This window comes from Bacillus rossius, chromosome 6 (genome assembly GCF_032445375.1).
Source record: "Bacillus rossius redtenbacheri isolate Brsri chromosome 6, Brsri_v3, whole genome shotgun sequence".
Lineage (NCBI taxonomy): Eukaryota > Metazoa > Arthropoda > Insecta > Phasmatodea > Bacillidae > Bacillus > Bacillus rossius.
In genome coordinates this window covers 26,540,839-26,554,981 of record NC_086334.1, presented here as the reverse complement: position 1 = coordinate 26,554,981, position 14,143 = coordinate 26,540,839, and the positions used below count along the sequence as shown (strand labels likewise).

Genomic DNA, 14,143 nt, shown 5'->3' with positions numbered 1-14,143 from the left:
TATTCCATTTGAAATAAAGAAAACTTGAGTACAGCAACTATAAGCTCAAATATTACAATTTAAAAAAGATATGTATTAAGAAAAGGGAGTTCTGAAGACTTAGATTTGGAAAAGGGAAAGTTATTTTGTCTTAAAAGTGTTGTGGTTTTTTTTTTTTTTTTCAAGAAATTTAGGTTCATTTTGCATTTTGGTTTGAAGACTTGTTCAGTAATTAAATCAACCTATTGCATTATAAATAACATGACATAAATTGTATTTCTTTGATTGAACACATGGATACTGGTTTATTTATCGTTTTGTATTTCCGAGAGCTTCTCTAGTACTATGGAGTTGTTGCAGAGTCCCTCCCACTTCCTCTCTCTCTTTGCTGCTATTTTTTCAGTGAAGTCCCGCCTACCATCTTTAAAAATATAATTGTGAAACAAGTAGTTTACCGTATTGCTTTCCATAGAGAAAGTATTTATTTACTAGTTTAGCTAGTTTAAGTTTGGTATTATGTATATTTTACTTTATGTATTAATGTTATTACATTAGTAGGGACATTAATTTATTACATTTGCGATAATGCAAAATTTATTTTAAATTTTAGCTTTTGTATAAACACAAATTTTTCACTTTTTCAAAAATACTAAGAATCAATTCACGTCAAAAAACTTGGAATACTTTGAAATTGATGCCCATAAAAACTCACATAGAGATACATATAGAAAATTTGGGTTCAAATATTGCAAGAAAAAAATGAAAAATGTCAGCATACAATGTCATTTTTGTAACTATTGTTTGTTTTCTATCCATCTATACATCTGTTAAATAAAACTGCACCATAACCAAAAAATGTGAGAATGCCAGCAGTTTTATGCTGAAGGCTTCACAATCTATAGTTCTGTCGACTAAGGACTAATTCTGTATGCGTGATCCTGTGGAGTGTTTTTTTCTGGTTTTTTGTAAATATTGTTTGTCTGCAGGGTTAATGTTTTTGTTATGTTAATAAATAATTGTAATTACAGTACGTATTGAAACGGCACGTACAGAAGTAGGGATGCTGAGGTGATGGTGTGTGACGTGTGTGACGGTAGCTGAAGAAGGAGCTGGAGGACCTGGCGACCAAGCTGGGGCAGCAGTCCTCGCAGGAGGGCAAGGAGGGCTCGTCGTCGGAGTCGCCGTGCAAGGAGGAGGATGCGGGGGGGTCCGCCCCGGGCCCCGCCCAGGTCAAGGAGGAGCAGGGTGCCGGCCCCAGCAAGGAGGGCGGCGAGGAGGAGACGGAGGTGCGCATTTGACAGTTCCCCTCACGTCTCCTGCTCTTTAATCCGGCACGTTCGGGCCAGCCAGCGACAGTGCTGGATTAGCGATTTTGCAGGTCACGAAAGTCCCTAAAACAGTAACGATGCTGAAGTCACAAAACTTTAATTTCCAACAGCCTTATGCTAACTTGTTTTTGGTTTTTGATGAACCACTTTATATATAAATATATATAGACAAACACACACATATATGTGTGTATGTATATATACATTTATACACACATACATATATGTGTGTGTGTGTGTGTGTATGTATGTATGTATGTTTGTTTGTCCCGTAGGGGTTCCTAAACCTTTCCTTCAATTACGATGCAACTTTGATAAGTTGTTATGCGGCACACACCTGCGAAGGTTTCTGAATAAGTACAACCATTTTACAATAGTCGGCGCACGAGTCGTTTCTAAACAATGTGTGTTTTTATATAAGTTAGCGGCAGTTCGTGTATTTTTGGTAAATGAGTGTGCTTGCATGTGACAGAATTAAATCGAATGAGATACAAATGGTGACATTTCAGTTCGCTTAGCTTTCTAACAAAAAAAATCAACATGATCCTGAGGATAGTAGGTCTGTTTCATATTATATAATTAAAAAAGTTGTAAAAAATATTATTTGATGGTGCTTAAAAAAATCTTGAAATTGTTCTACCAGGTATTTGAAGCGTGCAAAGGGAAAAGTGTTTTAATTTTAAATTTACATTTTTGAATATGCTTATAATAAGAGAGTTATATTTTCGTTTGTTCATTGTTCATGAAGACTGTTCATAGTCTTATACTAACTAGTATTTATTCAGTTAGCTTTTACAGATTCTCTTCATCATCATACTTTGTCTACATGGAAATTAAGAAAAAACATAGGTATAACACATGTTATTAAACCATTGGTAGAACTGTTAACCATTGTAGATACTCAAATTTATTTTATTTGCTTATTAGTGGGCTCTTAAGGGAAAAAAAACATTGGGGTTATTAAAGTATTTATCACTTTCATAAATGTGGGCTATGTTTGATTTGTATTTGTACATAGGGGGATGAAGGTGACAAAGAAGGTGACAAGGATAAACAGCTGCAGTCACCAAATGTGAAGAAAGAAAAAGATGTTAAAAAAGAAAAGGATGTCAAAAAAGATGTAAAAACTGAGAAAGATCACAAGGAGCAACATCGTGCGAAGGAAGCTAAAGCAGTTGAATCTGAACTTGTCCGTGATCTTAGAGCACAACTTAAGTAAGTATTACTATAACTATAAGTAATGAATACATCTTCCTCTTAGTGTTGGGTTGGTAGGCGTAAATAATTTGTGACTGAAAAAAAGTTTGTAGAAGCTTAAGAAAAGGGTGAAAAAAAACTTAACTACTTCATTTAATTAATGTTTAATTTTGTATGTTGATGAAATCCTTGGTGTTACTAACAACTGTGCATCTTGATGAATTTGCCTTGTTTGCCTTACTGATTGCAGTGTCCTTAAATTGTTTAGTAAAATTGAAGGAATGGAAAATTTTATGTCATGTGTAGATATGGTATTTTTAGAAACTAAAATTTCACTTTTCAAAATTCTTTTATTCCGAAATAACGAAAAAACGTCATTATTATTTAAAGGTACAGAACAAGAAAAAATGCTTGAATTTCAAGTTTTTTAAAGCAACGAGCTCGAGTCAACTATTACACTATTATTAGATTTGAAACTCGAATTTCGAGTACTCAAAGGTTTCTGGTAAGTGCCCTGACAATGGATATTTGTGCCACTAGGAAAGCCCTGAATGACCAGAAAGAGATGAAGCTGTTGCTGGACATGTACAAGGGCGTGAGCAAGGAACAGCGCGACAAAGTGCAGCTCATGGCAGCTGAAAAAAAGACTAGAGCCGAGCTGGACGACATTCGCCAGCAGTTGAAAAAGTTGCAGGTAGGACCTTCTTTCAGCAGTTTCTCTGTGTCTCTGATATTTTATGGGTGAGTGCACAAAGGGAAATTTTATTTCAATCTTATAGTCGTGTAAACTGTGAGTTCTTTATAAACTGTACTACACAACAGCACAAATCAGTGTTTTTGGAGAAGAATTTGGCCATGGTCTCTATTATAGGATCTTTCCAGCATTTGTTGGAGATAATTTTGAGAAACCATGAACCTTGAAAACAGTTTATTAGTTTTTTTTAAATATATATTAAATCATACAGTATGCATTTTCTATGGTTTTAAGACTATGTTAAAATAAATTATACTTGTTACTCATATATTAATTATCTCTGTATTTTCTTTTCAAATATTTAGTTTTGTCAATATGTGATAATGTTTATTCATAATGTGTGTGCTTGCTGTTAAAAATTAAACGAGTGTAAGGTCTGTGCGAATTAAAAAATTTTGAATTTGAATTGAATAATTTGATATTCAACTGTACACTTTTAAATTATTTATTTGAAATACAGTAGAACCCCGATTTTGCGAACACGGATTTAACGAAAACAGCTATTTAACGTAAAGGTTTTCAGGAACCAACAAAAATCACCAATTTATTAAAATAATAATATAGATTTCCAAAAAATGCAAGTAAATAGTAATGGAATCTTATTAAAAAATACACTCTGTGGTGTCAGTAATAGAATGGAGGTACTATATATTAATATGTGCCTTTGCATCATCTGTCCAAATACGAAAAAATTAAAAAAATTGTTCAAATTGCTTAAAAACTCCGGGCGCTGTAACTGAATTGCGTAGGTGCGTGCCATTGCGCGCGCCTGGATAGATAGACTGTCCGCGACACATGACGTCATGAAGGGTTTCTTTGTCCGCATCCCCTTCCCCCTTCTTCTTCCTTGGCTTGACTGATCACGTTTTTCTTCCAAATACGCCCGCATAGTAACAGTGCTAGCCAATAATCACACGTTTCCAAATATTCCCTTTCCCATCCTCCAGGTTTTTTCAACTTGTGACCACGTCACACCAATACGCCATTATCATTATTCTCTAGATGTGTAAAAGTAACGAAAAAAAGTGTACCCGTATGTATTCGTTACTATAACAATTAGTACTCGTTACTATCGTATCGTTACGTTACTCGTTACTTCTGAAACCGCATTAAAAAGCTATGTTATGTTGCACCAACGAATCGAGTCGTATTGGGTATTGCGTACGCGTTCATTATGACGTCGCGTAAACAATAATAAATAGAATATAAACAATTAACAATATTTGATAATTAACAGTTTTTGTTAACCAAGATACAATTAAATCTCATTAATGCAGCTTTTTTATATTATCTCTTTTAAAATGATAATAACAAAAAAACCTGAAAATACGCGATAATAAAAAACAAAAACATACATATTTCTAATTTGTAAACAATACTTTCTTACGTTGTTTCTGTTCCAATCTCAAACTTTGTTTACACACACAATACCTTTAATAAACAGTAAAAAACTTTGACGGCGAATTTCCAAATTATACTTTACTTAATAAACAAACATCGTTCTTTGTAACGCAAATTCATCGAATATGCGCGCGCATGCGTAAAACATACGAAAAATGCGAGTAACGAGATTCAGCAGTGTGTAACGTTTCGTTACTCGTTACTAGATGGCGCACCCGTTACTCAGTACCGAATACATACGGTTTGCTACAGCTCTATATTCTCAGTAAGAGCTTTGTGCGCGGTGTTTAGTTTTTGGAATACGTTTTTTATAAGTGCTGCGCAGCTGAGCGAACAAAGAGAGTCAGCCGGCGGCCACGCCGCGCCGTAACAGCAGCTGACCGAGTAATGACCTTTCTCCGCGTACGGCGCGCTATGGACGGTAAATTTCCATCAATTTGAGGCCTTTTTTTTTAAATTTTTTACTGTGACGCAATGTGTATGTAGCTCGTTTTTGTTATAAACGCTGCAGGTTGCGACTGTATTTTAATAAACTTTAACGTATTTCTTACACTTTACATATTTTTAAACTTTTTTTTATGCCTCATTTTTCACGGTTTCTAAAAATCTGTATGTACGACCGAGGTGTACGTACGAACCGGGGGGCCGTACGAGCGAGATCAAAAACGTTGAAGATGGAAAGTTGACGAAGTCTGAGATAGCACGGCAGCACAAGATATCAGCGTCGACCCTGTCTACGATATGGAAACGTAGGTACGCGATTATGAGTGCGGGGGTCATTGAAAATCGGTAAATCGGATTTAACGAAACATCGATTTAGAGTAAACATTTTCGGTAACCGTAGCACTTCGTTAAATCGGGGTTCTACTGTAGTTACTTTAATATCGTACAGAAATTTAGATTTATTAGGTATTGTAGCTGTCCGTAAAGGAGTACCATAACAGATTAACTGTGTTTTGTGTAGTAGTTCATGTTTTTTAAGTGTGTTTTCCATGTTATTTTACTGCATAGCAAGTGGTACTCATTCACAAAAAATTAAAAATTAAAATTGGTTTAAAACATGTATAAAACCAAAAAAATTTATTCGGAAGTTTGGCTTTGTTTTTTGCAACATACTGGTATACATATGCCTGCTTTTTATATGTAACAGATAATCTGTGATTATGAATACAGGTACTCTATTTGTACCACACTTTTATTAGCTTCACCTGTGTGTATGTATGAATGGACTATGTAATAAAATCATTCCATTCAATTTTTATCCACTTTTTGATGTCCAAATGTTTTGAAATTTTGCATACATATAAAGAACCTCTGACAATATAATATTTTGATAACTTAAGACCTTAGTGTTAATGTGGTGTTGGGGGGAAGGGGGGGGAAGAGTCAGAGGGTCAAAAAACAACTAATTTCGAGCTATGGGTAATAACCAGGCCTCAAAAAAAGATTTTTATTCTTAAAAATAACCCTGCACTAGCTTCGGAAAAATTAACTAAGATGGCCGCCTGTGACGTCACAAGAAGACGAGGACAACAACCCTCGCTTTGTGCCAACCATGTGGTGAAAAGCCCACCTCGCCATGTGGTCCCACACTGCCAGAACAAAGATGGTGCTCGTTTGTTTACAGTGTCCCAGAACCATCACGCTCTCTGTACTTCAGTAGCCTGTTTGTATTTTTTTGGTGTGTTGTGTGTTTTTAGTGTATACTTAATTTATAGTTAATGTTTATTTGCCAGGACAACAAACGCGAAGAGCGCAAAAAACTTTGTGATGAAGATGCAATGCGTAAAATCAAGCAGCTTGAAGAGCAGGCTTACCAGCTTCAGAAACAGGTGGCGTCCCAGAAACAGGTAGATGGCAGTTGGACTTCACAGAGCAACTTTAACCTCATGAGACCGTTTGTAAGTTGTTACTGCTCATAGCCTGCCATACATCATGGTATTGGGGGTCGCGGCTTTCATTCGGTTGCTTATGCATCATCTTTCCTCTGTGACATACTCTTCAGGTATTTCTTTAACTAAAATAGTTTGAGTTAAATGTTTGATCTTTATTTTTGACTGTACAGCAATTGGAGTGGTTGGTTGTGTTGGGTTTACTCATGTTTGTTTTTAATTTTTTTAACACATAAAAATCATAAGATTTGCTTTTTTGAGGCATGCACAGTATTCAAGAAATTTTGTCCTAGCACTAACATATTAATGATTTTTTACAATCACTTTAGACAATTTTTGTATGTTTTGGTGTGAGTTATTAAGCATTTAATTACTAGGGCGTCTTAAATATGTTTTAAATTAAAATTAATTTTTTGTTAAAAATTAAATAATTTTGTATTTATAGTTTGCAAATTGATTAAATATATGAGTTTTTGTTGAAGCTAAAACAGTACAGGTAATCAAATTTGAATGTTATACAGACAAGTGTATTATTTTTGGTTATACGTATAAAGCTTAAATTTCTTGGCATTTGAATTTTTAGTAGTTCAGGGTGGCCAGCCAACCGGGAAATCGGGAAATACAGGAAATAGCCAGGATTTCTTTAAAAAAAACCAGGAATACCTGGAATCAACCAGGAATTTTTATTAGAACCGGGAATTTTTTTTATGAAGTAACGATCGCAATAACATACGGCTGTTAAATGAGCACGTTCACCACCCGTCGAAGCACGACAGTATGCTCGTGAGCTATATTTTGTGAAAGTTAATTTGTTCATTTTGCATTTAAAAACTTTTGTAGTGCGTAAGAAACCGTTAACAATTCAGACTTCCATACTTATTATGTTTCTGTATTCAAAAGCAACAGCATTTTGGCTGAAAGTGTTGTTGTAGGGTGGTAGTAATTTCTCGCACGGCATGTTGGTAGCACTAGTTTTGTATGTATATTTGTTTTTACTTTGCGCTCATGTTGTTGCGTCACGGTATCACGGATACTTTTCTCGAGTTTTTTTAAAAGTTTAGTTGTGCGGGACGTTGTTTTGAATTTTTTAATCTTACGTGTAATTGGCGCAGACTATCAAAATGTCAACGAGTTCGGTCACCACATACAATGACAAATATACGGAAGAGTTTGAATGGGTGGAGAAAGATCCAAAGTGCAGGACAAACGCTATTTGCAATTTGTATAATGTTCAAATCAATATCGGTAGCATGGATGGGAAGAACAACATTAGCCAGCCACGCAAGAGGGGCAAAACACGTGCGTTTGGTGTCAAGTAATTTTTGTGACGTGAGATTATAAATTTTTTTGTTGGTGGTAGTTTTTGTTTTAAGCAAGTTCATTGATTTAATTTTTAAGCCTATAGTTAAGTTGTCTATTGTTTAACGCCAATAAAACATCATATTGTGTGTGCTTTGTGTAACAAAAATACAAATTGTATGCAAATATTGATAAAAACAACCCTTGAAAAAACCTGGAAAAAACCAGGAATTTTATTATCCCAGAAGAGTGGCCACCCTGTAGTTGAGCTCTATTGATTATTCTGTAATGGTGTATGTTTAGTTCAAGTGTACCTCTAGAAAACTGAATTGTGTTGTTCCCTAGCAGTATTGCACGAGCAATATTTTGTATCAAGTACACATTAAGCATAGAAATAAAAAATAAAATATTTTAACGCTTATGTCCAAGTCCAAAGTGGTTGGAATATAAAAATTTGTTATGATGGATAATTTTAAACTTGATTTCTTAAATTTATGTTATAAAAATAGTATATATTTGATATAAAAATAAGAAAAAAATTGTGTTTTCAAATTATTATTATTATTATTATTATTGAAGTTATACTTCTTTGGGCACATTATGGAAAAATTATAAGAGTGAATTTTTACGATGCGCTCGCATCATGCAAGGAAATTTTCACAGGATGAAAAAAAGGTTACATACATACCAAAAAAAGGCAACATACAAAAAAGGCTACATACAAATAAAAATTGTTTATGTGCGATTGTTATTGAATACTGAACCATATCATTAACAACATTTATTTATTGTGAATATTATTAGTGTTAGAAATTGTGTTTATAAACTTTTTCAAGGGTGTTTATATAAGTGAGGTTATGTTCTCATATGTATAATGATGTCAGGTTGCCGGTAAGCTTCCATTGTTGCTGGCAGGGAGTGTCTGTGGAAAGTGTAGTATTCTCCTGGATTATAAATTATTACATTTTTATTTAATAAATAATTAAAATTAATAAATTAGAACAAATATTCAGCATTTTTTTTTTTTCATTATCAATTAAAATTTATCTTGATTATGTTACTAAATTAAATAATTTTATAATTATGTTAATATTAAAATTGAATACCTACTGAGTATTTGTTTAATTTTTTTATTTCATTGAATTTATACCTTACCAAGCGTATTTATAAAATCTTACTAGTTCTTTTATTATTTTATATCTATTAATTATTTGCATGCAAAATTAAAGTTAGTTTTTTACTGTGCCAAGTAAGTATAACTTCTAATGCACGTACTTAAGTACAGGAACAATTTTTTAAAATTATCTGATCATTGTGGAAGAATGTTAGGTCAGAGAGGTGGTCCGAAGAATGCCAGCCCAGGTGTTTATGTCTGGATTCAGTCAAGACTTGTGTGTTCCCCTGTGCTCACAAGTATTTCTTGTCCACAACACTTCGAGACTGTTTTGTGCATTAACCAGCAAGTACATGCCCTAAATTATGGTCCATTTAGTTTGAACGCTCTCTTATATGTTTATAGGAGATGGAATACAAAATATGTTTTCACCAGAAAACATATTAATGTATTTTTTCCTTCTTTTTTTTTCCTTCAAAAAAATTGAAATGCATTTAACATTAATAGGACATCCTGAATTTTCTCAAAAAATGTATAACTCAACATTAAACATTAACTGAATATTCTGTGACCACACACAGAAAAAAGGTTTTTCGATAAATAATTTGGTATTTTTTCGTGGTTATGATTTGGGTGAAAATACTTAAAGATGAAATAGAGAATACATAAATACAGCTTTTATTTTTCTTTCCCTGGTGTCATATTTGTATTTTATACCCAGCTTCAATAGGTTTAAGTTTTACTTGCAAGTACGTACTATAATGCACTATTTAAAACCAGGATTGAAGAAGTATCCTTATGTCACTGAGCCCATAGTGACGCTTCTTGAAAATATGGCTTATTTTTATTTAAAAAAAAAACATTATCAATTTATACTTGGAAGAATTGAGTATATGTGACTGTGATTTTTGTTCATACTACATAATTGTTTTATTTTTTTGAATCATAAATTAATTTGTCTAACAGTTAGTGTCCCTGGGTCACATCTTTACAAGATAAATACATAACAACCAGGTTTGACAATTTAAAGGGGCATGACCATTGTGTGTATATAGTGCATCGTTGAAAGCTGTTTATTGGGGATGATTAAATATTTTTTTTTGTTTTTCATGGTCCCACCTAGTCAGAGGTGTATCTGTGTTAGTGAGGCGGGATGATAAAGTGTGATGCTCGCAGGTGCTTCTAGCACGGTATCATTTCTAAGCGCAAGACTCTGGACTAGCGTGCAGTCGTCTTGTAGTGCATTGTATGGTGGAGAAATTAAGTTAAGGTGCAATGCAAGTCCCTTGAGTGCTTTCAAGAATGTCATACTTAGTTGTTCGTGCTTAAAAATTATTCTGAATTCAGGCATTTTAGCTAATTTTACTCTTATGAAAATACAGTTAAAAACAAAATATTGAAACAGAACTTCTCATCCACCCTCAGCTTATTGTTAAATGCTTTTCGTTAAGACACCACACTGATATTTTGAATAGTTTTCATATTGCATGGTTTTATCTGAACCTCTGCATACTGTATGTATTCTCGGGTAGGCAGGCCCCTCAAACTACAGGTTTATTATATTAAAGGTAAAAAACTAATATTTCTTTCAAAATAGAATATTTAATAGGATAGCAATGGAGGGGATGCAACACTTTGCACAGTATTTCTCACCAATGTATGCATGCATGCATGGTTGGCATAAATCAGGGGGGGGGGGGGGGGGCTGCATGTATGATATAGGCTAATCAATGTGAGGGGCAGTATACAACATACAAGCACCCTACATAGAGATGACTTGTGTCTGGTAAAACCCACATACAAAACTCTCAGGATACGCAGGGGCCCCTTGCGAATTCTACAGATTTGCGCTCCTGTATATATGTGTATATAATATTCAGCCTTACTCTGCTTGATATTATTATTGCTTTTATTTGATCTAACAAGATGTAATAATGCAAATATTTGTATGTACACTTCTTTATGGTAATTTGTCATCAGCTATAGTCCACAAAAATGTTTGGATTTGAAGAAAAAAAATTATTTCTAGCATATTCCTGATTATCAAAGTAATTTTTTTGATTTGTAAATCAAATTAGAGTATCCATATTTTACTTTGTTATAAAGTAAAATAGAAATTTTTTTGGCCATTTTAAAAATGTTTATACCTATTATATTTAATACTTTTGGTTATACATTTGGTTTTTTGCATGAAAAAATTACTGTTTCATGGTAAGGAATAAAAAATGGTTTTTCATCTATGCTTGCTTTGCTTATACTTGCTACACATTTTCCCACCCTGAAAAATTTGTTTTTATTATGCAGTGTTGCATGTGAACATAATAACCATAGTTATTAAATCTACAATGTTCCAAAAAACTTAATACAGCTTCAAAAATTATAAACAATAAAATTCAATTCTTAAATGTTTAGCACTAAAATCATTAAAATTTAATATAAACCCAAATAGTATAATCTTAAATATGATGATTCCTGAATATAATACTAACTTTTCCTGAATATTATAAGGCTATTACTGAATATAAAACTGCTCCTGAACGTAAGTCTACTCCTGATTGTAAACCAACTCCCAAAATAAAAGGCAACTCATGGATGAAAATCTATTTTCGAATGTAAGACTATTCTTTAGTTTAAAACTATTCTCTAATATAAGACTATTCTTTAGTTTAAGACTATTTATTCTCTATTGTAAGAATATTTTCTAATGTAAGAATTTTCTCAAATGTAACACTTTTCTAGAATGTAAGTCTTCTATCAAATTTAAGATTATTAATGAATGTAAGACTATTCTTGAATGTAAGACAACTTCTGAATGTAAGACATCTCCCAAAAGAAAGACAAAGCCCAAATATAAGACAGCTTACAAATACTAGTTTACGCTCTAATATTAGACCACTCTCCATTATAATTCTATCAAAATACTAAATCATAATGGATGTAATACCATTCATGTGAAATTAATTTTGAGAGTCGCACTTCGTCTTCTTTACAGTCTACAAAGTACATTTGCAAATGTATAGTTCTTAAGTATTTAGTTGAGTGACATGCATTTCTAAAATTGGATAGTTCACACTTATGCCACTAAGCCAACCAACACAACTTAACAAATATTTTAACTAAACATTTGAATGAGAACACCATTCGTCAAGTTAGGCTTAGTTAACATAATGTAAAACAATGTTTGAAATAAATGTTTAATGACATAACTTCAGTAACTTTTAAAATGGCATTAGAAAGATTGAAGCTAACTGCTATTAATTTTACATATTTCCTATGGTTGTTTTATGCTGAAACTACCCTTATTTGGAAGGTAAGCTACTAACTTTTTAATTCAAACAATTACATTTTTTTTTTTAATACTTTAGCAGTAATGTGGAAAAAGTACCGGAAAACATGCGTTAGTTCATGCACGTAAACTATTAAAGTTCATGTTATAAATTACAGGCTTATAGATGGCAACATGATGCAGTTATCAAGGTGCAAAACTGTTTGGTGTTGATGGTTTGTAGGGTCACTGTTAACTGTTTGCATAGTGTCCATGTCTAATATTTTGAGTGATGATTTTTTTTAATGTAGCAGGAAAAGTTCAATAGCAATTGATTTTAAAAGGGCAGTATAGAAGAAGGCATTCATAAGAATAGCCATTTTGAAAACCATTTTGTGTCTCACATTTAGTTGCTTGTATTTATGACTGTTGTTGCCACATGAACTACAAATAGAAACATGTTGAATATGGGCATATAAGTCAGTTGAAATCAAATCATATTATTTTTAGCAAAAGATGACCAGAGAGTTGTTACAGACATTACTTTGATTTATCACAAGCTTCCGCACTCTGCAGGAGATCATGCTAAGAATGTGCGTGATTCTGAGATAAATGTCAGACTGAATCAGCAGTTTCAGATACGGTTAAAAGCATACTGAATGCTTATATTTGTTTTCATGTTTGTCAGTGAAGAAAATTGTAACCTTGCTACTTTCAGATGTTGAATGTAGTAACAATATCAGCATAGTAAAAATTGTTTACACTCATCTGCTTTCCACTCCTTCCTACAACTACTTTAACCTTTCTTTCCTCTCCCCCTCTCCTCTTCTGTCCTCGCTGGTTGAGTGGTCAATCGCAGGCCTCCCTCCAAGGTTATCCAGTTACGATTATTGGCAGGGTCGCAAGAGATGGAAGTTGCTGGTGGGTTTTCTTGTTTCATTCTGTCAGTACGTTGTTTGGATCTTATCACCTTTCAGCGCTTCATGGTCTCTGATGATCCCGATGTCAACGAGATGTTAGGATTCATTTATTCATCCTCTTTCCCCCCTCAGCCCCCTTCCCTTAAATTTTTCATCAGCAATACTGATAGTCACTTCAGAAGGTTGGCAACTCTTAAAAGAAGTAATTTTCAGTAGTTCTAATAGAAGTGAAACTTTTTGTCTTAACATCTTGTTGGCAGCAAAGTTGTTACAGATGGTAGCTCACTAAGACAGATCAAGGGTGTTGTGGAAGCTATCAGCGGTGGACCCATCCCAATATTTGCCTGGAGTGATTTCAGGATAGCTGGAACAGAATCGGAACCCTGTGTTCTCTGGAATGCAATGCTAGTGTCTTAATTACTACACCATTGTGCTCCATAAGTGAGACGCATGCGGCAGATAGGTGCAGTGAGTGGCAAAAAAGTTTGGAGCGTGAAGGACTTGTGAGATTTTGTATAGTATAGATGTATAGTACATTCTCAATATATCATTTTTAGTCGTTTATTATGTAGCTTGTTTATTATAAAGTTGTAATGTCTCTGGTACTTAAAATTGTCTTAATTTTTTTTTAAAATATGATTTTTATCATTTAGTGATATTTCAAAATCATTATTATGAATTTATATAAGTGATGGAAATGGTAAGTTGGTAATGGTTAGTGGTAAATAGTTCCATTGTAAATTATTGAGTTTTAGTTGTTTAGTTGTAATGTAAATGTTTCATATCATTTTTTTTTTATTATTTATTTCTTCTTAAACAAATGCAGACTTTTACCATGTCTTATTGTCACACAGCGATGAGATCTATTTAAGGCCACCCCGCCTTGTGACTATTAAGGTCAATGTCTGCCTAACTAAGATGTGTCCAGCCAGTAGACATAATGTGAAACAACACTTTTGCCGCTATCTTTTCTACACAGGAACAGAATACTGTA

General features: G+C 33.5%; 1 protein-coding gene across 4 annotated transcripts in view; it reads left to right on the top strand.

Annotated features, from left to right (window-relative positions):
* The window catches only part of LOC134532891 (E3 ubiquitin-protein ligase Bre1), a 59,079-nt gene that overhangs the window by 28,037 nt on the left and 16,899 nt on the right, over nucleotides 1-14,143 (top strand). For 3 of the 4 annotated variants that reach the window (XM_063369905.1, XM_063369902.1, XM_063369904.1), the window contains exons 10-13: nucleotides 1,077-1,265; nucleotides 2,326-2,522; nucleotides 3,045-3,198; nucleotides 6,396-6,560. In XM_063369905.1, the coding sequence (XP_063225975.1) occupies nucleotides 1,077-1,265; nucleotides 2,326-2,522; nucleotides 3,045-3,198; nucleotides 6,396-6,560 (705 nt within the window). The remainder of the gene's footprint in view (nucleotides 1-1,076; nucleotides 1,266-2,325; nucleotides 2,523-3,044; nucleotides 3,199-6,395; nucleotides 6,561-14,143) is intronic. The other variant, XM_063369906.1, reaches the window with a different exon arrangement.